Here is a 21140-nt window from a genome sequence, read left to right on the forward strand (position 1 = left end):
CAGAGCTGGGATTTTTCAGATTCAGGCAGAGTTGGGTGATGCTTTTTGCTCTCATAACTGCCTCATCTCTAACAGGGGAAAAAGAGTGGATGTTAATCCTGTGAGCGAGACGTCCTCTGGTCCACTGGTGGACAGGAACGCTGGATGCAGAGGTTGCTGAACACTTTCTGTCTGTGCAGAAATCTTCCTTGCACTCAGGATAGCAGATAACTAAGCCACAGCATAAACAAGGGGCCGTGAATATTCCTTTCCTTTGGGAGCTCTGCAACTCTTTCATGTCTTCACTCTGACCCTGACTTCCTGAGTTTTTGTGCCCGAATGAGTATAAATAATATAAATTGGTGTGATGAAATTTTCAGTTGTATTGCCTGGCTTATCCAAATGAAGAGCAAAAAGAACACTTATGACTCACGTCATAAGATGCCAGAGAGGCACATGTTATGAAGCTGTCTGTCTACCCAGTATGTGTCCAGGGAGGGGCTAAAGGCTGCCTAAATGTCCCGATTTTGGGCTCAGACTGCTTGCTCTCCAGGAACTGAGCTGTGGTTATACTGCCACCAGGCAGCTGGCTCTTGGAGTAAGAGAACAGGCTGCTTCATCTCCAAAATCATGCCTTTGGAGGCAACAGTGCACAGTTCAAGAAACACAACTTAATCAATTTGCATTTCTGGATTTCCTTTGGGAACCTCACAGCTCAAATAGTTCTGAACTGATGGATGACTATGAAATGGTTTCTTAGATCAGGGGTACGATGGGAAGAGATTTCTTATGTCTATTAGCTGCTAAGCTTTCCAAATCCTGTCCACTGGATTTCTTGCAAGTTTTCATTTGTCCTGTGCTTCTGTGTGCTTGCTTCTTGGACTGATCTGGGGAGAAGTACTCGTAAATTGGCTCTCTCCAGCCCCTGCAATGAAGGAGGTGCAAATCTTTGTCCCCCTCCCACCAGATCACATCACATAGCTCCTCCTCTGACAGAGGCAGAAAGCTGAGGAGCAGGTGTCAGTGTGGACCCTTCAGATGCTTTCTCGGTTGCTCATGGCTGATGATTCCAGCACTTTGGAAGATGAGGATTAGCTATCTGAGAGGTGAGGCATCAGCAGCTCCTATGGAATTCCTGCGGAATTATGGATCACCGTGCCAGAAACCACAAATGCCACAGGAAAGCAAGCCCCAGCCTTGCTGTGCTCAGCCAACTGCCTGCTCCCAGCAGCAGAGTGCCTAGTTCAGCACTGCAGAGCATTGTTATCTGCTTATTTATGCCTACATCACTGCTGTTGTCTCCTAACAGGAGGAAGCAGCCTGACAGCGGCACTGTTTTTCATCCCTCCTTGCGTGAATCTGAGTACCTTCCGTTATCCATGGTTGGGCAGCAGCAGCAGAATTGCTAAGAATTTAAATTATTCAGCTTCTGTTGCTGACTCAGCTTTAAAACTGCATTCACATTTCCTAATATAACAGCTTGTTGACCAGAACCAGGGAGTCCAGCTGCTCCTGGAAGCCTCGGCAGGTGACAGGAGCGCAGGGAGTGTTTTCTCCTGTGAGCAGAAAGGGGACATGCTGGAGTAAGGCACCTTTGTCCTTGTACCAGGAGTGTACCAGTGACAGCAACAGCCCAGAGAGGAGCAGCTCTCCTTCAGTGACTTCAGCCCTGGACCTCTCCTGGCATCGATTCTCAGACTGCTGAATGCAGAAGGGGCTGCACTTCGTTCCCTGAGCAAAAGCACACGCAGTTTCCTCAGCATATTGAAGCTCATGGTTAGGTTGTTTATGCTTTCCAAGGCAATGTGTTTAAGGTTCTCTGCTGCACACAATATTCCCTTAAATGAAAGGAAAAGAACAGCTGAGGACAGATTCACAGTGGCCAGCGAAGTCCCTGGTGCTGGGAGTTCACTTCTCCAATTACATGGAAGACGACAACGCAGAGGAAGGAGCCTTGCATTCCTCTGGAGCTACATCATAGTGCAGTTGGAGAGTTTCTCCAAAGGTCAGAGGCAGAACTTTGCATCTTGAAAAAACAAAACTTTTTGTAGCTGAAGGAGTAGTTTCCTTCAGACACCTCCTCTTCCTTCTAAATGTCTAACAGAGAGCTTCTCTCTGCCCAATGAACTCAGGTGTAAACCCGAAATGCAGTGGCACTGGGGCACCAGAGCTGCTGAGTTCATCCCAGGAGCCAGCTTAGGACAGCAGAGGGAGAAATTATTTTTCCTGTGGGTATGATAGATACTATAGCATCGGGAACAGCACTCAATACCGGAACCCTGGCTCACAAAAATCCCCTGAAGGCCACGAGGGTGCACAGTCGCGTAAGTGGGAGTTGACAGCTATTATTCACAGTAACTCTTGGCCACTTTTTCTCAACATGGACTTGCTCTTTCTTAGAGAGTATTCCTGTTCTGTCCATTGTAAATCATTTCCCTTTGCAGAGCTCCAGTTTAACTCTGGGTTAGCTTTTGTGAGTGCAACACAACACTGACCCGTACAATCTCAGAGGCCTTTAAGGGGACATTCATATGCTCAGATGTCACTGAGGAGAAGACACAGTATAAACTCTTCGGGAATGAGCAACCCGGCCAATTTCAGTTCTGGGTCTGGAAACAGGTAAGTGTTAAGGAACTGCCTGAGACCGTAGTCTTTTGAGGTGTATTCGTGGAAATTGAAAGAGCTCTTTGGATTAAGAGCTATTAATTTATTAGAGCTGTATTTGTTAGTTTTCAAGCTCTCCCAGGCTCTGATTTCTCAGACAGGATTGTGCCCATACTGTTGGTTCCTCCAGAACTGCAAGCTGTGTCAAACATGTTACTGCTAGGTCTAACAGGCAAGATAACGGTGACAAAATGCTCACAAAGTCTAGGGTGTTGGTTTTCAACACTGATATATGCAACTCACCTGTCTGCAGTTAAATGGGGAACTTCAGAGATGCCTCAGGTGGGGTGGTAACGAGTGAATAAGACCAAGTAGAGGGATCAGTGGGAAGTGTTCATAAAAATAGGATTAATGAGGGGCAGCAATTAATGTAGCAAAGAGACCTGTTCCCTGAGAGGAAGGGTCTTAGCAAACAGGTGGAACATCTCACAGGCATCTTCACACTGCTTTTCCCAGAGGTGTGGTTGGAGGTAACCCCAAATGGATCGGAGCACACAGATCTTGTTTCTAGGGCTTTTTCAATTGTGTTTGTTATCCTGGTTGCTGCAGGACCTGGAGAAAGTTTGCATTATGCCGAGACAGCAACTTTGAATAGGATTATGAGCTCTGCCTGGTGAGGTCCTGTCTTCAGAGGACTCGTATTCACATTCATGACATGCAGTTATGCAGGTGGGAAAAAAAATAAAAGCAGGATCGAAGACGTTGATGGTGTTGCTCTGTAGGTTCAGAGCAGCAACACCTTTTAGAGCAAATGTAGTGTGCCGGCCAGCAACTGCAGTGCCCATCCTTTTGACAATTAACTTTTGAGCTCTACCTGCACTGGAGGTGGAGTCTATTATAGCTCAAATACCAGAGGGATCCAGACCTCCAGGGAAGTGCTGAATTGCACTGGGCAAGGGGAAGGTGTTTTCCTCAGAATGAGGTAAGGACTGCTTTGCTCTATGTTTCAACGTGGCCTTTGCTCTGCATAAAAATCTCGATTTCTATGTAATGCAAAGCATTTTTCCATCCTAACAGGTTATCTTGATCTACTTTTCCTGCCTGTCAGCTGGTATAAGCTTTCCCCGTGGTGGGCTGGGCTGTTTTATGGGAATTCCCTAGGGAGATACAGCTGGCAGAGCTGTTTTTTTTTCTCTCTGAAGCTGCAGTTTCACAGGCCATATTTATCTGTTTGCTGCCCAGGCTCTTCCAGGTGTGAACACCTCATGGTCTTGCATTCACTGTTTTGGCCCCAGTGCCTGGAAGAAGTGCCTTGGCTTTCTTGAACTTGTAACTGGCAAAAAGGGCCAGGTGAATGGTAGCTAGAAATAGAAACTGAGCCCTGTGGCTCCCCTGCAGTCCCCCAGTGCTTTGTCAAGATGGCACCAGTTTGGCGTCCGGATCCAAGGTGGGGTTAGTGAAACACCAGCAGAAGGATGGCTCCTGCCAACCAGGAGCATCGCCTTGTGGTGCATCACCCTGAGCCGGTGCCGGAGGAGAGGGTGGGATGGGAGCGGTCTCCAGGAGGTCTGTTCCTTTGAACAATCGGTGTGACTCCCTTGCGTGTCTTTCAGAGAGGGCATGCATCAACTACTGTGGACCCCTTGCCTTCTTGCTGCAAGCAAGGATCTCCTGAAGGGATGCTGGAGCAGGAGTCTGCTGTGCAGGTAGAAGGGGGGAAGGGGCGCGTTCATTGTGTTGCAGCAGGCCCCGGGCCCTACAGAGGGCCTGGAGCTGCTGTCACTAGACCTCATTCGCCACTTCAGTTCCATCTCGGTGCCCTTCATTTGGGACTGTGCCCAGCCAAGGTCTGGCAGAGACCAGCGGACAGTCTGGGGTCTTCTGCTACCTGCCTCTGGCCCAGCCTGCTTTGTGCAGCATGGACCAGGAGACAGTGTGCTGCTGGCCACAGAGCTGTTCCATTTTGCTTTGTATTTCTGAAGTTTCATCTTCCCTTGTACCGCCTGAAGAGCAGGGCTCACGCATGTGGGCCCCTCCCTGTTTACAGCTCGCAGACATGTTTATGCAGCGTCCTCAGCCATGACACTGGCCAAAGGCTTCGTGTCCAGCCTGGCCGCTCTCCCCAGGCCCCTGACGTGGGACAACCTGTAATCTCCAGACTGCAGGCAGGAGCCTCCCCGCCATGCCAGCGTGCGGGCGAGTGTGAGCGGCGATAGTGCAGTCCTGCTGCTGATAAACCTCTTCCAGACGGGCTGCTCGCACTTGGCCGGGCTGCAGCACCCGGTGCAAGAGGGCTGACCGGCGCTGCAGACCCTGGCTGCCCAGGGTGGGCTGACCTCTGGCAGCGATGCCATGCCTGCGTTACTTGAGGGTGAGTACCTGGGCATGGTAATGGGCTCACCGGGCAGCACTGAGGGGACAGGAATCAGGTCAGTTCTCAGGGTGTTGGTTTGCACATGGGAGTTTGGGTATATCCTGGCCAGTAACATGGACTTAAGTCTGGTCCAGAGAAAGCGGCCCTTGTCCCCAAAAGATTGCAGCTGGATGGACCCAGAATGGCCGGAAGGGTTTTCTGCCCTTCTTAGTTCGCTGGGAACTGGCCTAAGGTTGCGCTGGGAGCCAGTGGCAGAGCCTGACACTGAATCCAGAAGGGCTAGGTCCCTGTGGTGCTGTACTTGTCCTGTCCTTCTCACCACTGCTTTGCTGGCAGAAGGGAGGCGCCTCCAAGTGTTGTTTTTTTGCTCTATTGTAATGGTGAATGTTGATTTCTGTGTTGTCATCTTTCTCATTTACCCACCTGAAGCTCTGGCCAGGCGCATGGGATGACGTGATAGGCACAGCATGGGCTCTGCGGCGGCTTTGCTTGCGTGTCCTCGCCAGGGAGCCGCTGGCAGAGACACATGGCCAGGCCTGGGCTTCAGGTGCTTTCCTGGCAATGCTTTCCTCCCTGCATGGCTTCCGGAGGCTGCACCCCAAGTGCTGGCCCGAGCAGCCTGGTTGAATGCTGCCAGCAGTGAATCCATTGCAGCCGAGGCACAGGGACTGTTCTGCCGCTCCTCAGGGTGTGCAGATCCCAGCTCAACCCCCTTCTCAGTGCTTTTGCTCCTGTGGGCAAACAAAGCACATGTGGACTAGCCATGCTGAAGCAGAGGTAGAGAGTGAATCAGAACAGACTGCAGAAATTAGGAGCAGTTTATAAGCATCACTAAAAAAGAGAAGGAATTTTCTTCAGGCAGTACGGGGACAGATTCTGATGGCACGATCTGGACTCCAGCACATCTCCTGAGCCTGAGGCTGCTCTGCGATGGCTGGTGTCAGGCAAGCTCAGAGCATGTCTCTGCTTTCCTTCTGCACTGGTAACCTGCTAGAGCCCTCTCAGCTCTCCAGCACCCAGTGCACACACCTGCCTAAGCCATGCCATGGTCCAAGGAAGGAAGTGTATTCAGAAAGTAGGAGGTAAAAAGCAGTTACAGCGCTGCTGCGTCTCTCTCAGCAGCTGTAAGCCCTGTCCTGTTACTAGAAGAGGTGTAGCACCTAAGCAAAAAGCTCTCCTGTATTGTCTTCAGTCACAGTCTATATATTTTCTGGTGAGGTAAAAATAGCTTTTCTTTTTCAGGATATGCAGAGAGCAAAGGCTCCTGCTAACATCAAAGGAGAGTGACAGCTTTCCCCTGGGTGTGCGTGGCCTCAGCTGGCAGGAGCACAGATGTGTTAATTCTTGCCTTGCTTGGGCTCTATGTGAAAGGAACAATGTCCTGGTCTCCAGCTCCCAGTTCAGACCCCTGGACCAGCCCCTGTTCCTCTTTCCCCTCACTGCTGCTGGACCCAGCACCGTACTTCATTAGGAAAGTGGTGGCTTGCAAATGACAGAACAAGCTTTTGATTCTACTACTTAGAAAATGCATTAGTGGCAGGTGGGAACTGACAGAGGCAAGTTTTCATAGAGCTGCAGGCTGTAGCACCAGGGGACCCTTATCAGAAGGATCAGTCTGCTGCATAGGGGCAGCTCCCAAGTCCTTGCTCAAAGCAGATTAAGCTGTATCTGGTACCCCCCCTCTTCGCAGTCCTGAATCTGTTCCAGCTTCAGCAATAGCAAAGGGGATCGGGGAGGGGAGGGAGGGGGGCGGGGAAGGAGCTGAATGGCAACCCAGATCCTCTCAGTATCTGAATATGCTCAGCAGGGGCCATGATAACTTGGCCCTGAACTGCACAACCAGTGACAGTCCAGAACTGCCTTTGCTGTTAAGAGTGCATAAAAATGGGCTTTCTGAAAGCTAGTTACTCATGGCTACGTAATGATGGAGGATTGCGCGTGATGGAGGGGCCAGTCTGGTGCCTGCACCTGAAAGTTTGCCCCTTTCTTCAGTACTTTCAAAAAGCTAATTGTCAAGTTGCCTCCCTTCCCACAAACCTGCCAGAGGCCGTTCTTCTTTTGCTTTGGGATGTCTCCTCTGCCCGCTGTGCTGAGTTGTCTTCCAGCTCTAACAGGGCCTTGCTGCAAAAACACAAGCAGATCTTTCATTTCTTGCATGCTCCCATTCAACTGCTGCAAGATGGTTGGGCTCCCCCTTGTATTCTGGTCTGGGGATCTCTGCTGGGCATATAAACCATCCAACTCTGTGGTACATGCTTTTGTGAGGCCTGGGGCTATTGTGAAATCTCCAGTCAGCAGAAAGGAGCATGGGCAAAGGGTTTTCTCAGCTGGTGCATGGAATAAGAAAAAACTTGCTTGGCAGATGCCTTCCAGAGGTGACCTCTTGTGCCTTGACGCTCATCAGTCCTATTAAGATCTGCGAACCTGTCCTAAATCATGTAGGCAGAGGTGGGGATGATTAGGTAATTAGAGAGTAGAACTTGGAACTTGAGCATATGGATTTATCTGTCTTAAATCATGTGGGCAGGGATGAGGATGATGAGAGAACAGAATTTGGGCATGTGGATTTATCCTTTTATCTGATGAATTTTCCCAATGCTTTTGCTATTCTCTTTCATCTGGGTTTGCAGTATGTAGCCTGCTCTCCATGCTCTGCTAGCTGCCTGCCTGGGGCTTTGCTACTGTGGCCTCTCTGGAGATGCTGTGCTCTGCTGAATGCTGTCTTCTACTCAGAAGGCAGAAACCTGCCAGTAGGTTTTGTTTCTGCTGCAGGGACCACTGAGAGTGTCAAGTTTCTGTGAATAGGAGAGAAAGTTCCTGTAAAGCAGACAGCATGAGTTCTGTTTCTGGGATTTTGGATTGAATCTCTAATTCTTTTTGAATTGAATCTCTAATTCAATTTTCCTCATCTTCCCTGATCATGTTAAAGAGACCCTCAGTGCCATCTTTGACTGCTGTTAATCTCAGCAGCTGTTTCACTGTGTTTCTGGGACTGAAATATTCTCCTCATCTGATGAGGATCCAGGTTATCACCTGCCGACCTGGGCACTTGATGTCTGCAAGGCAGGGACATCCAGAGAAATCCCTGGGTTAGGCTTAAAAGTAAACCAGCACACTGATGTAAGGCTTTGCTGTCTCTGCTGGAAATAATGCCTCACAGGGGGGATCGTGCCCACTATGGGACACAATCCCACATGAGCAAAGAAATGTCAAAGCAAATGTCAAGGGCAGTTGCAAGGTTCATTACAATACCTCCCTGGCTGGCAACACTGACCTTAAGTTCCAGCACCCTTCCAGCATTGCAGCTGGAAGTGACTGGATGACCTCCTAGATGTGAGTTGGACATTTCCACTCCACCTAGGCAGGATGCCTGTAACAATATATGGCTTTGGTGCCAGGATTCAGGTTTGCATCTTGCTGCCGGTCCTGGGCCTCTGTTTGTTGGGATGATTGTTGCTGCCCAGCCTGTCCTGTCCCCTGCGCCATGAGCCAGTGTCAATCTGTCTCGGTTTCCCCCGTTCACCAGCAGACTGGCCACATACAGCAGGAGGATGTGTGTCTGCCACTGTGCCTCCCTCAGGCAGGGCCAGTGGTAAAACTGCGCCTCCCCCTTAGCAGCAGCACATGGTGCTCAGGAGGGACCATGGCCCTCCTGCTGCCATTTCTCTGCTGTCACGCAGTTTGCACACCCCAGTTTGCAAGACACCCCAGCTGCCTTTGCTCCTAAGGTGTCCCAGAGAGAGGGTGGCATGTGTTGCTCCTGGTAAGGGGTTTTGAGGGAGTGTTAGAACAACGGAGCTGTGAACAGATGCCTGCAGCTTGCAGAGCAGGAGCTGCTGAGCTCCTTGCTGGAAGGAGCACGTCTTCCAAAGAATACAAAAGAGACAAAAGGGTCTGAAGATGCAGAGTTATCATTAGTGGCAAAACTCTTGAGACAGCAAGAGACCTGTGTAGTGGTTTAATTAGGTGTAATTGCTTTCAAGATTTTTGCTATAGAGCAGCCATAGGAAGCTTTTCATGCAGCAAAGCCTGCTGCTCTTCACTGGCAATGTTCTCCAGTAGCAAGGCCTGGCAGAAACAAACCTGAACCAGTGTAGGGTTGGCGGGAGGGTGCCTGCTCCAGAGGGGCCTGGTCTGCATCCTCCTGCCTCTGGCACGCAGGGACTAAGCCAGCTTCCCTCCCTTCCCATACAGGTGTCAGCTGAGTGGCTCGGCAGCGGAGCAGACCCAAACTTGTTGGCTACTGGGTTTGCCGTTTGGCAGAAAGTGTTTTGCTGCCCAAGGCATGGGAAGCAATTTGTTACTTGAAATCTGCATTGCATTGCAATTCCTCTTCTCTAGCGTAAGAGCAGCGCTGCTCTTCAGTGAGGGCAGAGACTCTGAAGATACACAGCAGAGACCAGGGAGGGGGAAAGGCAGGAGCTGAACAATCTGAGAATCGAGAGTCTGGGAATTCCCTATAGCACCACATGTTTCGAATGTAGCTCTGGCTGGGTGGTACCTCTAGGTAACAGTGAAGAAATACAGCCCATTTCAAAAATACCCAGTGACTGCAAGCTCCCCTACTCCTCCCTCTCTGTAACTTGTCCTTGCAGCTCTTCCAATGGAGCAGGGAGTGGGCTGGTTTCAAGCATTGAAGCAGTGTTCCTGCAGGCAGTGAGAAGGTCCAGTGGATGCTCACAGTCCCTGAGTGGGTGTGCTGCCCTCGCTGTCTGTGCTGCCTGCGGTGCGAGCAGGGATGCTCTCCAGGGATGGCTGGAGCCAGAGACCTGTTGGAAAGGGCACCTAGTCCCTTTCTTTGGGTATCTTTGGCACTGTCCATAGCAGGACATGTTCCCAGGCAGTCCCACAGACCTGTGTGCACATCCTTGCAGTGAAGGGCTCCCAGGTCCTCTGGAGCTCCTCAGCGAGAAGCCCCTCAGCCCCTCCTGATGCCGGGTGCTCTATGAACAGCACAGGAGCTGCAGTCCCTCATTGCTCAGCAGAATTGCAAATAGAGGAGACGAGTGGGCAGACAGCGTAAAGAGGGCAGTGTAGCAGGATGCACATGTGCCTTTTTCCAGTCTTGAACAGTGTGGCAATTTGCCTCTCTTGCCTGTCTTTGCGTCCCAGAAAACATTGTGAGATCAGCACAAGTCCCTAAACTTATTTGCAGTTGGGAATCATCTAGTTGCAGCGTTTGGCAGCTTGTACAGAGTGGTGTCCTGACAAATGTGCCCACCTTTCCCAGAAGGCAATGCTGGGACCCTCCCTTACGTTATCAGTGATGTGCAGAAGGTGCTGGCAGCAGCTCCTCCCTGGGTGGGAGCAAGAGCCAGGCACTGCCAGAAGAGATTAGAGCAGGACTCCCACCACAGCCAGAAGACAGAGCAGGATTACCCAGCTTCTGACTACAGCCCTTGAAATCCAGGCTGAGCCTCTGGTTTGGCAGAGCTTCCCCTATGCTTATTGCCTTGGCCATGGCTACAATGGGAATGGTCAAGTCCACGGGCTTGGTCAGGTCCAGGAGACTCATGTTGGGGTGAAGAGCTGGGAGATTCATCGAGCGGCAGTAATGCTTTGTGGGGTGAGACTGTGAGAGCAGGAAAGCACCTATGAATAGGAACAGGGGAAGCCACTAACCAGGGCCAGGAGAGGGAAAGGAAAAAACTTAGATTGTCAGTAGACGAGGGGAGCTTTTTCCTGATAATAGAATAGAATGGAACAGAACAGAATAGAATCACAGTCCGATGTGCTGTGCTATGTTTTTTACTTTAAAAGGTCTTGGAGCGCTTTGCAAAGTCCAGATCCAAGGCTTCTCTCTTGGGGAATTGCTGGAAGCAGCCTCCTGACACCTCACAGCTTGAATGTCCGCTAGTCTGTGGGGCAGGGCACCCATGGTGTAGGGTTTAGCGGCTGTGTAGAAGTGCAGGAGGTGCACAACAGCAAGTGAGGCAGGATATTTTCTCCTCTGGAATAGCTCCTTCCTGGAAGGTAAAGGAGAATGGAAAGAAACACTGCAAACTCCAAAGAAATGAAAACCAGTAGAGGCTCTCTGCCTCTGGAAGCAGTTGCTGTGTGTCCTGGGGCACACGGGGTAGCCAGTGACCGCGTGTGCATGTCTGTACAAACACTGTGGTGCATGTAGCATGCCCATGCTATGCTTTGTGCTTATTAGTGGATGGTAACTGTGCAATGTGTGTGTGTCTGTGTTTAGGAACACTGGTGTTGTGCTGATTGGGATGTGTATCTATTTGATATGCACATCTACTTGTGTCCATCAGGTCTATGTGTTTCTTACTGTCACTGCTCCTTTTTGCTGAAACCCAGGAGATGGCAGTGACTCACTCCCTACTTCAGTTCCTTGGCTAATCTAGCGTTGTCTTGCTCTCTGACATCCCAAAACAAAGCCAGCCTTTCTGAACGAATGCCCCTGAGTGATAAGCGGACAGCCCCGACATACACACTGACATCAGAAGGGCAATATGACTGTGGATCTTTTCCCTCTGCTTTTACCATTTGAGCTGAGCTATGTCTTCTTCTGTGGCTGCATGTCTGGTCTGCCTGGTGTCCTGCATCCCCCTGTGCATCTCTGAAAGGTGTTGCTGAACATGGCCAGCAGAAAGGCAGTACCTCTGAAGCCTCAGCATGTTCTCCGAGGCTCTGGACACAGCACCCAGAGGGGTGCGAGGGAGGAGCGACCCCTCTCCTCGGTGGCAGGCGTTACCTGTGAGATGCCAGGCTCCTGGGCACGTCTGTGGGGCTGCTCTTTCTCTGCTGCTCCCGAGGTGGTACCTGCAGCTCTGACCCGCTCCCTGCTCTTGGCAGCAGTCATCTGCTTTCCGGAGGCGGCTTGGTATTAAATATCCTGTCTGACACAATAATGGAGAGAAAATGAACAAATTCCATTAGCGGCTGGCGATTCCTGCAGGGTCTGCGTTGGAGCGAGGAGGGAGCCTGTATTTTTAGATAGAATGCAATGTAACTTACTGGCTCTCTCAAAGCTAGGGAGTAGATAACCAAGGAGGGAGAGGGGGGACGCTGGGCTCAGGTTTCAGCTGAAGTGCCGGACTATGGCAGCACGAAAGGGCAGGTCCGGTCCAGACGTGGCTGTGAGTATACAACGCACTTCTCCTCCCTGCCTTCGGAGACCTTCGCTTTGCTTTTCTGCTTGCTTTCTGCCTGTAGTCTCTGCTGCTGGGTGTGCTGGGGCTTTGGGAGCCCCTTTGCTGCTGCAGCCTGTAGAGATTTACCATTTTAAATCTTCGCAGCTCCATGTGTGTCCCATGGGTGGGAGAGCCTGGCTGAGCTGAGCTTTGATTTTCCAGGGGGTTTGCTGTGGACGGTCTGTGCTGTGGCTGGCATGCAGCCCTGTCATTGATCCTGACCGAAATACAGAGGCTTCTAGCAGGGTCTGGAGCTGGAAAATCTCTTTGCATTCAACCTGTTGCTTGAAGCTGTTGGTGTTTCCTCTCTAGACCCCAGACAGCACAGGCAGGGCTCAGCGTGGAAACGTGTACTGCAAGGCACAGTGCTGGTGCTGCCTCTGCCTCTCATGGTAGATCATCCTCTACGAGAGACACACAGAGCTGTGTCTCCTCTGTGCCCGCAGTCCTCCCCAAAGCCGGCAGCTCTGCTGTGAATCTGGGGTCTCTCCCCAGGTGGACAGGGCTGTCCTCTGCAGTGGCAGCAAGTGGAGCCAGCTGGCTGGGGAGGTCACGCGATGGGCACGTGTGTCGTCCCCCCCCCCGGAGGCTGTGTGCCAGGACAGGGCACGGTGCTGCTGCCCTGCTCTGCCTGTCCCTCTGCCCCTGGGTGGCCCCCATGGCACCTGGACACTGCTGTGGGAGCCCAGGCCCAGCTCTGCAGCGTGTGCCTGGCACGGCAGGGACCAGGACACCCTCTCCATGGACATGGTTGTTGCAGGGGGTAGCAGACCGGTGGGCCTAGGACAGGGTTACGTGTCTCTGTGGTAGGAGGGTCAGGCAGAAAGGATGGGCTGGGGGAGGCAGATGGAGGTGAGTAGAAGGTGACCGAGTTGTGCTTCTCCAAAGTCCAAATTTGAATAGCTGAGGCTGCTAAGAGAAGGGAAGAGAGGAGCCTTGAACCCATGTGGTGCATCATCCTGCCCAGGTCTGCCTCCAGTGCTGTCCTCTGTGGCTGTGCTGCTTCCAGCTCCTGTCCAGGAGCTTCCTCATCCTGGGTGCTCCTCAGCATCCAGGCTGTAGGCACTACAGGGTGGCCTGGCATAGCAGGATGTAGACTCTTGTAGCGCAGGAGGTCCCTTGGTCAGTCTCAGCATGAGCAGTACAGGAGGAGGTCTGATTTTCTGTTGGAGCTGAAGGCAGAGGAGTGTGTCCTGTGCCCTCACCATGGATGTCTCTTGGCTTTTTGCTGCAGAGAGCCCTTTGGGTCCTAGCAGGCAGGAACCAGCTCGTAGTTACCAGTCCAAGGTCCCAACCTCACAGAGCCGCATCACTGCATTTCCACCTGTTTGTTCACCAGCTTCTGGTGAGCCATCCCATGGTCATCATTTGCTGCCTTACACTGCTAAATAGTGTGGCTTGAAGTATTGCTGTGTGTTGCCTGTGGTAGCCACGTTTTAGTGGTGCAGGCAGGCACTGCCTTGCTTCTGTCGGAAACAAGAGTTGTGACTTTCCTGGCTGCAGGCGCTTGGCCGCGGTCATTGTCCCCAGTGCTGGTCCTCAAGCTCACCACCGCGGCTACCCAGCGGTTTCTGGAGGACTGCAGCGGTGGTCTCACCATGGCTGTAGTCTAAGCCTCATCCGTCACTGCATTCTCTCAGCAAGGACATGGAGATGTTTCCTGGGCCAAGGAGGCTGCCATGGTTGGAGTCCCCTAGAGCTTCACCCCTACCCCACCTGCAGTGCTGGGACGAGCTGCACACCTCATGTGGCTCTCCTGCCCATCTTCTGGATGCTCTTCACTCTAAGTCCAGGTCCCAGCTTTACTTCTTCCTGTCTTATTTGGGGCACCTCAGCCTGTCCCAGGAGGTCCCACCTCAACCTGCTTGGTCTCTGTAGTCGTGTTCTCTGCAACCGAGTGAAGAGCTGGCCCTGTGCTGGTGATGGGGGAGAAGAGAGGGACTCAGTCTCATGCATTTTCTTTTTTTCCCCAAGGCCGATGCTGCAACCAGTTTCTTGAGAGCTGCAAGATCCGGGAATCTGGACAAAGCCTTGGATCACCTCAGGAATGGGGTAGATATTAACACCTGTAACCAGGTAAGTGAAACTCATGGGGCTTCTGGTACTATCTCTAGTTCATGTGAAAATGTGCCACTCGGTGACTCCCCCAGGCCCGGTGACAGTCACTGCTCTGCTTCCCTGCACTACTCCTGTAGGATGGAGGCAGGGGAGTTCTCCGTGGCTGCTCACTTGCTCTGCTCTGCGTATCCCATTGGGAGAACCTGGCCTGATCCCACAGTCCTGCCTGCCATGGAGCAGGGTATAATTTGGCTGATAGTAACTTGCCTGGCAGAGGAAGTTCAAAAATCTTGTGGGAGAGGCTGCCTGTGCTTCCCCATCCCCTCCTGCTCCTGATGTGTCTGGCTCCTGATGAGGAGAGATGGGGATGAGAGAAAAGCAGTGCTCTGTTTGGTGGAGCGCAGCGGTGACTCTGCTGTGTGGAGGGGATTTCCTGGGGATGATCTGCTCTGCAAAGGCACTGTGCAGTCTCCAGGGCTGTGCCCCAGAGCTGGGGCCCAGCTGAAAGGCTGGTTGTCTTTGGGGCAGGGAGGGTGGCAATAACTATAAAGGTCTGGGGAGCCTGGCAGTACTGGCTGGAGCATAGCAAAGGGCAGTAACAGGTAAGCAAAGAGGGAGATCTGAGGCTCCTGCAGGGTGACAAGGAACTGGGACAGCTGCGAGAGGCTCAGCCACTTATCAGAGGGCAGAGCAGATAGATGTCTGTGGCCAGGTTGTCACAGGAATCACTCTTGGGGATATGCCCCTCGCCTGCAGCGCTCAGGCTTTCAGGTTCCCAGAAGCTGCAGTTTAATACAAGCCAGGGATGTTTGAAAAATGCCGGTCTTGGTGGCCTAGGAGGTGTTGGGCAGGTGGAAACCCTCCCAGCCCAGTGCAGAGATGGGTCTGCCCCTGGAAAGGAGAGCTGCAGGCACAGAGGAGTTGTTTGCACATAAACAGCAAAACAGTTTGGATCTCTGTAGCTGCCAAATGCAAGTGTCTCAGCCTGAGTCAGTGCAGGTGCTGTAGGGAGAGACTTGGGGGGCTTGGGCTGAGTCCTCGGCTGCTTTCCTGAGCAGTAGTGATGCTGGGGGGGGCGGACAGGGCAGGTAGCACGGATGTATATTCACCTGGTTTAAGTGTCAAGTCCTCAAACTGAACGTAGTTCAGACCTACTGATTTGTGCACTGCAGTGCCCAGTGCAGTCACTGCAGTCAGGCTCCCCCAGGAAATGTCATCATCTCCTTTTCTTTTCTTACCAATGGTACCATGCAGGGATGCTGGGCTTCTGCAGACCCCTGGGGCATGCTGCAGCTTGCATCTCCTCTCTGGGACACTTCATGGGATTTGGGAAAAGCTCAGGAGTTGCTCATTTTGTTCATCACTGTATTATCTTATGATCTGGTTTATTAATTCATAATCAGCGACCAGATACTCTCAAAGACTTCTGTCCTGGGGTTCTGTGGGGCCATACGGGATTTAGATCAGAAGGGTCTTGCAGGGAGAAGAGGTAGAAAATGTTCAGTTTCAGAGTCCTTTGAAGATGAGCTTTTCCATGGGGCCTGTTGGTGGGTTAGAGGCTCTGACCCCATAACTACAGGGTTTGAAGAGAGGAGAGGGCATGTGGCGCACTTTTAGCACTGGGCTGCCTGACATGGCCTGCGCTTGGCACTGGGTAGATCCCGTGTTTGCACCTTCCAAGTTGCTGTGTTTCATTTCAGAATTTGCCCCAGTCCTTAAACCCAGCTGCTGCTTCCCTCATCTCTCCTGGGGGAGCAGCAGCCCCTGTAATTGAGCCACAACAGTGGGCCAGTGGCTGGAAGTGAAGCAGTCACACTGCTCCTGCTCCCAAGTGCTTAGCTACAAACGAGCAGAGACAAATCAGTGTTTAATGCACCCACTGCTCCCTGACAGACCTCTGGGAGAGCAAATCGCAGGGAGATGCTGCCGCACTCCTTCCCAGGAGGGACTGGGGATGCTGCCCTGTGTGGGATGTTCCTGTGTGTGGAGGCTGGGGCAGAGCCTGGAGGGAAAATCACCTTTGCCCGCTCACAAGTGGCTCAGAGAATCCCCCCCTGGCAGTTTCTGTGGGTGTCTGGAAGAGAGGGGTAGGAGTAGGTGGGGGCTGTGTTTGGCCGCACTGGCCCATGCTGTCCGAGCTGGGAGACTCCACAAGCAGAGCGTGCCATGGATGTTCACTCATTTCCAATACAAGCCTAAAACCAGAGGGAGGATTTCCATGTCTGCTGCTCCTGTTCTGCCCTAGTGCGGAGGAATATCTGGTTCTGGAGAGGGCCCTGCAAAGAATTAAAACAGGGAGACCCAGCCACAAGATAAAGACGATGGCTTTGAACTTCTTCCTCACCCAGAGAGATGGTCAGTCACCAGCTGTCTCCACTGACTGGCTACGAGTCCTGTTCCCAGCCAGATTTCTGGTGCTGGTGAGGGAATGCAACACCTTGATCGGGAGCACAGGGCTACGACAGTATGAGGCACTTCCTTCACTGACATCTTTGCTCTGGTTCCTGCCATCTCCCTGAGGTTAGATGGCACTTTGGGGTTTCCTTCTGAGGAATATCAGACCTGTGGGAAAGGTCCAACCTCACATGTCCTGTATAGAATAAAGAGGGATATATGTGGTCAGACCTATCCCACAGGCCCTGTATTCTTACTCAAGTGCAGAGACCTTGACATGCCATCTGATCTTCATCCCGCCGATTTTATCCCCTCCATTGCTGCATTGGTGTCTTCATTATCCACCTCTCGTGTTTTGAATTCCTGCATGCTTCCATCTCATCAATGAGGAGCCGGAGACCTAAGGACAAGCTGCCAGGACTCATGCCAGCAGGGAACAGTGCAGAGCTAGCCAACTAGTCTCTGTTGGGGTGGCCACTACAGTCCTGATGGGCAATCCAGGGCAGGGCCCCACTTTGTCACAGGCTAAGTGCAAAGTCCTGCCTTTTGTGTTTTCTGGGCTGCATTTGTCGCATTGACAGCCAGTGACTGGGATTTTTGGGAAGCATTTGCGGCACTTAGGGAGAAGAATACAGCACCTTTCAAATTAAGCACATCCTGTGGCGGTTTTGGGTCAGAGGAGCTGTCAAGCCAAAGCAAATATGCAAAACAGCCTGTATTGTTCCAGCAGCAGAAATATCGATGGGCTGCAGGGAAATGATCTTCTGCAAACATTGCGCTTATTGCCGTAAGGCCAGAGAATAATGATTCCTCACAGGTTTTCAGCATTCAAAAGGTTATTTACGAATCCCTTGTGTAAAAAGGCACGTGTGTTGAGGAGAGCAACTGAACATCTGTGGTCTTGCACTCCCAGCATTTTTTTGTGAGTGTAACCGAGAAAAAGTGTGTGTGTCTGTGGCCATATCCAACTTGGGAGGTCATGAAGTTAAGGGTGTCGGTGGCCATCTGTATGGAGTTGTGTAGGTGTGTCTTAGTCAAGCTGGGCTTGACCGAGGCGATGGGCTCAGTGGAGCCAGGCTGGGGAGCATTTCCGTTCGGTGGCTCTGTTCTGTGGTTGTTGCAGTGTTCCCACTTCATTTTCCCTTGGAAGCAGGCCTTTTGTGCTTGAGGGTCATAGGGACTTTGGAGTTGGTATGCTGAGGAAGCCTGTGGATTTTTAGGTATTTGCTCTTTGTGCTGTAATCAGTTTTGAGCAAAAGAATCTGTGAATCTTTGACCACGATCCCTGGATAGCTGGTGATTTGAGTGAGAGGGTGGAAAAATCTTTTTCCAGTATGATAACATTCCTGAAGCTGTTCTAAACTTAACTGGAGCTTTGAGGGCTGGAACTGGAGCCTCCCTGGGCATTTTCTGCTCCTCTACCTATATTCAGGTGGGGATGAAGCAATTCTGTGAAGTGACCTTCCAGTGCTCCACAGGAGCCGAAACAGATGGTTGGGAGGTGGAGAGCTTGGGCAGGACCATGTGCTCTCGGGGAGCTGGCGGCTCTGCCAGGCGACAGCATTGCGTAGGGGTGAGTAAACATAGTGCATCTGCCCAGGAGAAGTGAGGGACAAGGAAGGTTTGCCTTGTGGGGAAAAAGTGACATATGAAATTGCCTGCAAGTATTTAACCTCTTTGCTAGCAAATATCCCAGCCCTTTTGTTCACATCTGGGAAGCAGAAGCAGGATGTCAAAAATAATGGAGCAGAAGCTGTCTTAGCAGCCTCTGGGGAACCGACTGGCCTGACACCTCCTGACAGGCCCGGGGATGCTAAAAGGGCATTGGGCAGCCCTTTGCCCCTAGAGCACAGGTCTCATGTGTTGGAAAAGGGCGAGCTAAACTGGGGCACACACAGACCTGTTCCTGAGAAGTCACTTCAGTTGTCTGGGGGATTTCTGGAGCTGGTGGAGCATAGCAGTGGCCCAGCCAACGTTTTTTCTGCACCCTTTGCTGCAGCCAAACTCTGAGGGGGTGAAGCCGACCCTCTGCTGAGCAGGGGCTGCAGGATGGGGCAGTCTGAGAAGCCAGGAAGGAGCTCCTCAACTGGCGTGAATTAAATTTGGCTGCTGCTTGATAAAATCATTGTCGCAGGCAGAGCTTCTCAGCCACTGCACTTCTGCCTGTGTAAATGTTAAAGTTTAATGTTTGTATGGGCACTTTCACAGCAGCTCTGGGCCATACACAAAGCTCTGCTCTGTGCTTTAGGTTTGAAAAGCTGGGCTGCAGGCAGGCGATGGCGGGGTGCGACACCCCAAGGAAAGTCACTTGAGCAGAGACAGTTGACATCAGGGATGTGCCATGAGCAGAGGGGACTGAAACAGTTCCTGTGGCAACAAACACATATGCTCTGGGCTGTAGTGACACCCACCCATAGGAAATAATCTACGGGAGCTGTATGTTTTGTTCATGAGAAACCTCCAGCATTAGTCAGCAGCTCAGCATTCAGCACACAGTTGCCCTGGCACCCTGGAGATAACCATGGTTGTCGTGCTGGCTGCCAGCACAGGGTTCGAGGACAAGGCCAGGGCTTCTGTTCCCACCAATCTGCCCTTTCTCCAGTGTGGGCCAAGTGCCCACAGTTGTGTCCGCACAGGAGCTCAGAGTAGGGGGGTCCCTGCAGAGCCCCAGCCCCAGCAGGTGACTAATGCCCCTCTCCCACCTTCTCTCCTTCCAGAATGGGCTGAATGCCCTGCACTTGGCCTCCAAGGAGGGCCACGTGAAAATGGTGGTGGAGCTGCTGCACAAGGAGATCGTTTTGGAGACAACAACCAAGGTGAGGACAAGGGATTCTGGTCATGTTAGTCCCTACTCCGCACCCTGCCATTGCTGGCAGACACGGCAGTAGTAGCCGAGTGGTGAATCACGCTGTTTGCTTTCAGCCCCTGGAAGGGCTGTGCTGATGGTGATGGTGCTGGGCTGGGCCTGGAGACCAGGCTGTGATTTCAGCCCAGTTGGAGCTGTGCTGGGCACCTCCAGGTGGGAGGTTCCTCTGGGCCACAGGGGCCACTGTGAGCTCAGGAGAGGAGTAACAGAAGCCACAACACATACTAGTGCTGTCTTCATCCACATCTCCTCCCGGCACTGGCTGCCGGCTGGGGTCAGCCTGTGCTGCCCCATGGCACCCCTGCGTGGTGCAACACGGAGATGCCCTTGGTACCATTCTCACAAGCCTGGAGAGCTCCTGCGCTCCATAAATAACATCTCATTCTCTCCTTGCATCACCACGGTGGGGTGTGGTTCTTGCTCAGTGACGAGAGAGACACTGCGCAAGCGAGCCGGGCTGACAAATGAGCAGCCTCCAGCACCATCTGAAGGGCTGTGAGAGCCCGGGGGGGCTGGCTCCCCACCTCCCCACCGCTCTGGCAGGGCTCAAGGCGCAGAGCAGAGCCTGGCATTCTGCCACACCACCCAAAGGCACAATTCGGAGGAGCCTGTGTCTGCATTTTCCAGCCTGCTTATCATCCCTTAGCTCTGCCGGGATGCCTTGGCTTCCAGGGTGCACACTGCAGTTTTGCCTGAAGACTGCCAGCTCAGCCCCCCGTCCTCCCTCCCCTCCTCGTCTCTCAGTGCTGGAGATACACAGGGCCTGACAGCGCACACAGCTTTTGCTGCCAGTAACTTCATGGGAGAGATGAAATCACTCTCTTTCCTGGCCAGCAAACGTGAAGGGTAGCTGCCTGCTCTGTAGTGGGGATGGGGCATGGAGCAAGGGCTGTGTGGCCCCACAGACTTCTCCTGGCCAGCTGCTCTTTGCACGCCTGTTAGCATGTCAGGCCCATCTTTCCTCAGCATCGTGGCTGCTTCAGCTCCTGAGCGCTGCCCTGTGGTGTCTTTCAGAAGGGAAACACAGCCCTGCACATCGCTGCCCTGGCTGGACAACAGGACGTGGTCCGGGAACTGGTGAACTATGGGGCCAACGTCAATGCGCAGTCACAGGTAGAGTGACCTGGGCTGGGGTGGGAAAAGCACCCGCATGCATAATGGTGGTGTCCTCATGGTGGGAACTCTGCCCAGCACCAGCATCTCAGCAGCCCTTTACAGTTTCTCTCTTGTTGGGTTCAGAGACAAGGACTGCTCTGTCAGACTCCTGAAAGACGAGTGTGCGACTGGTGGGGAGGGAGTCTGGAGGGATACTGGGAGACCAGCAGGGTCTCTCTACTGAGGGAGTCCATGGCAGCACGCACGAGCACTTTGAACTCATCTTGGGAGGACTTGTGGCCGATGCCTCCCTGGCAAAGCCTCCAGCAACCCTGCAGCTCTGCACAGTGTAGGTCTGCAAGGAGTTTGAGAAACTTAAAGGGTTGTGTTGATGTGCGTGGCCTTGTGTTTGCAGAAAGGCTTCACACCCCTGTACATGGCAGCACAGGAAAACCACCTGGAAGTTGTCAAGTTCTTATTGGAAAATGGAGCCAATCAGAATGTAGCCACAGAGGTGAGATCCTTGGGGAGGACTCTAAGGCCCTGCCTGTTGGGGCTGCTGTTGGACATGCCAGGTGCTGCCACGGCTCCTCGGCTCTCCCCGTCTCACCCGCCTCTCCTTGGC

At 52.5% G+C, this 21140-nt stretch overlaps 1 protein-coding gene and 1 long non-coding RNA gene across 9 annotated transcripts in view; one reads left to right on the plus strand and one right to left on the minus strand.

The window, feature by feature from the left end:
• ANK1 (ankyrin 1) overlaps positions 1-21140 on the plus strand; it is a 62925-nt gene that overhangs the window by 17592 nt on the left and 24193 nt on the right. For 6 of the 8 annotated variants that reach the window (XM_014955915.1, XM_014955911.1, XM_014955909.1 and 3 more), the window contains exons 2-6: positions 4197-4289; positions 14077-14178; positions 19272-19370; positions 20435-20533; positions 20931-21029. In XM_014955915.1, the coding sequence (XP_014811401.1) occupies positions 4197-4289; positions 14077-14178; positions 19272-19370; positions 20435-20533; positions 20931-21029 (492 nt within the window). Of the gene's footprint in view, positions 1-4196; positions 4290-4800; positions 4955-14076; positions 14179-19271; positions 19371-20434; positions 20534-20930; positions 21030-21140 lie in introns of those variants that run through there. The other 2 variants (XM_014955914.1, XM_014955913.1) reach the window with 2 other exon arrangements.
• On the minus strand, positions 9876-13887 carry LOC106896160. The gene is made up of 3 exons (XR_001413600.1): positions 11927-13887; positions 11664-11808; positions 9876-10923 (listed from the first exon to the last, which is right to left on the minus strand). It is a non-coding gene; the product is annotated as an uncharacterized LOC106896160 (long non-coding RNA).

This window comes from Calidris pugnax, unplaced genomic scaffold (assembly GCF_001431845.1).
Source record: "Calidris pugnax isolate Ruff unplaced genomic scaffold, ASM143184v1 scaffold314, whole genome shotgun sequence".
Lineage (NCBI taxonomy): Eukaryota > Metazoa > Chordata > Aves > Charadriiformes > Scolopacidae > Calidris > Calidris pugnax.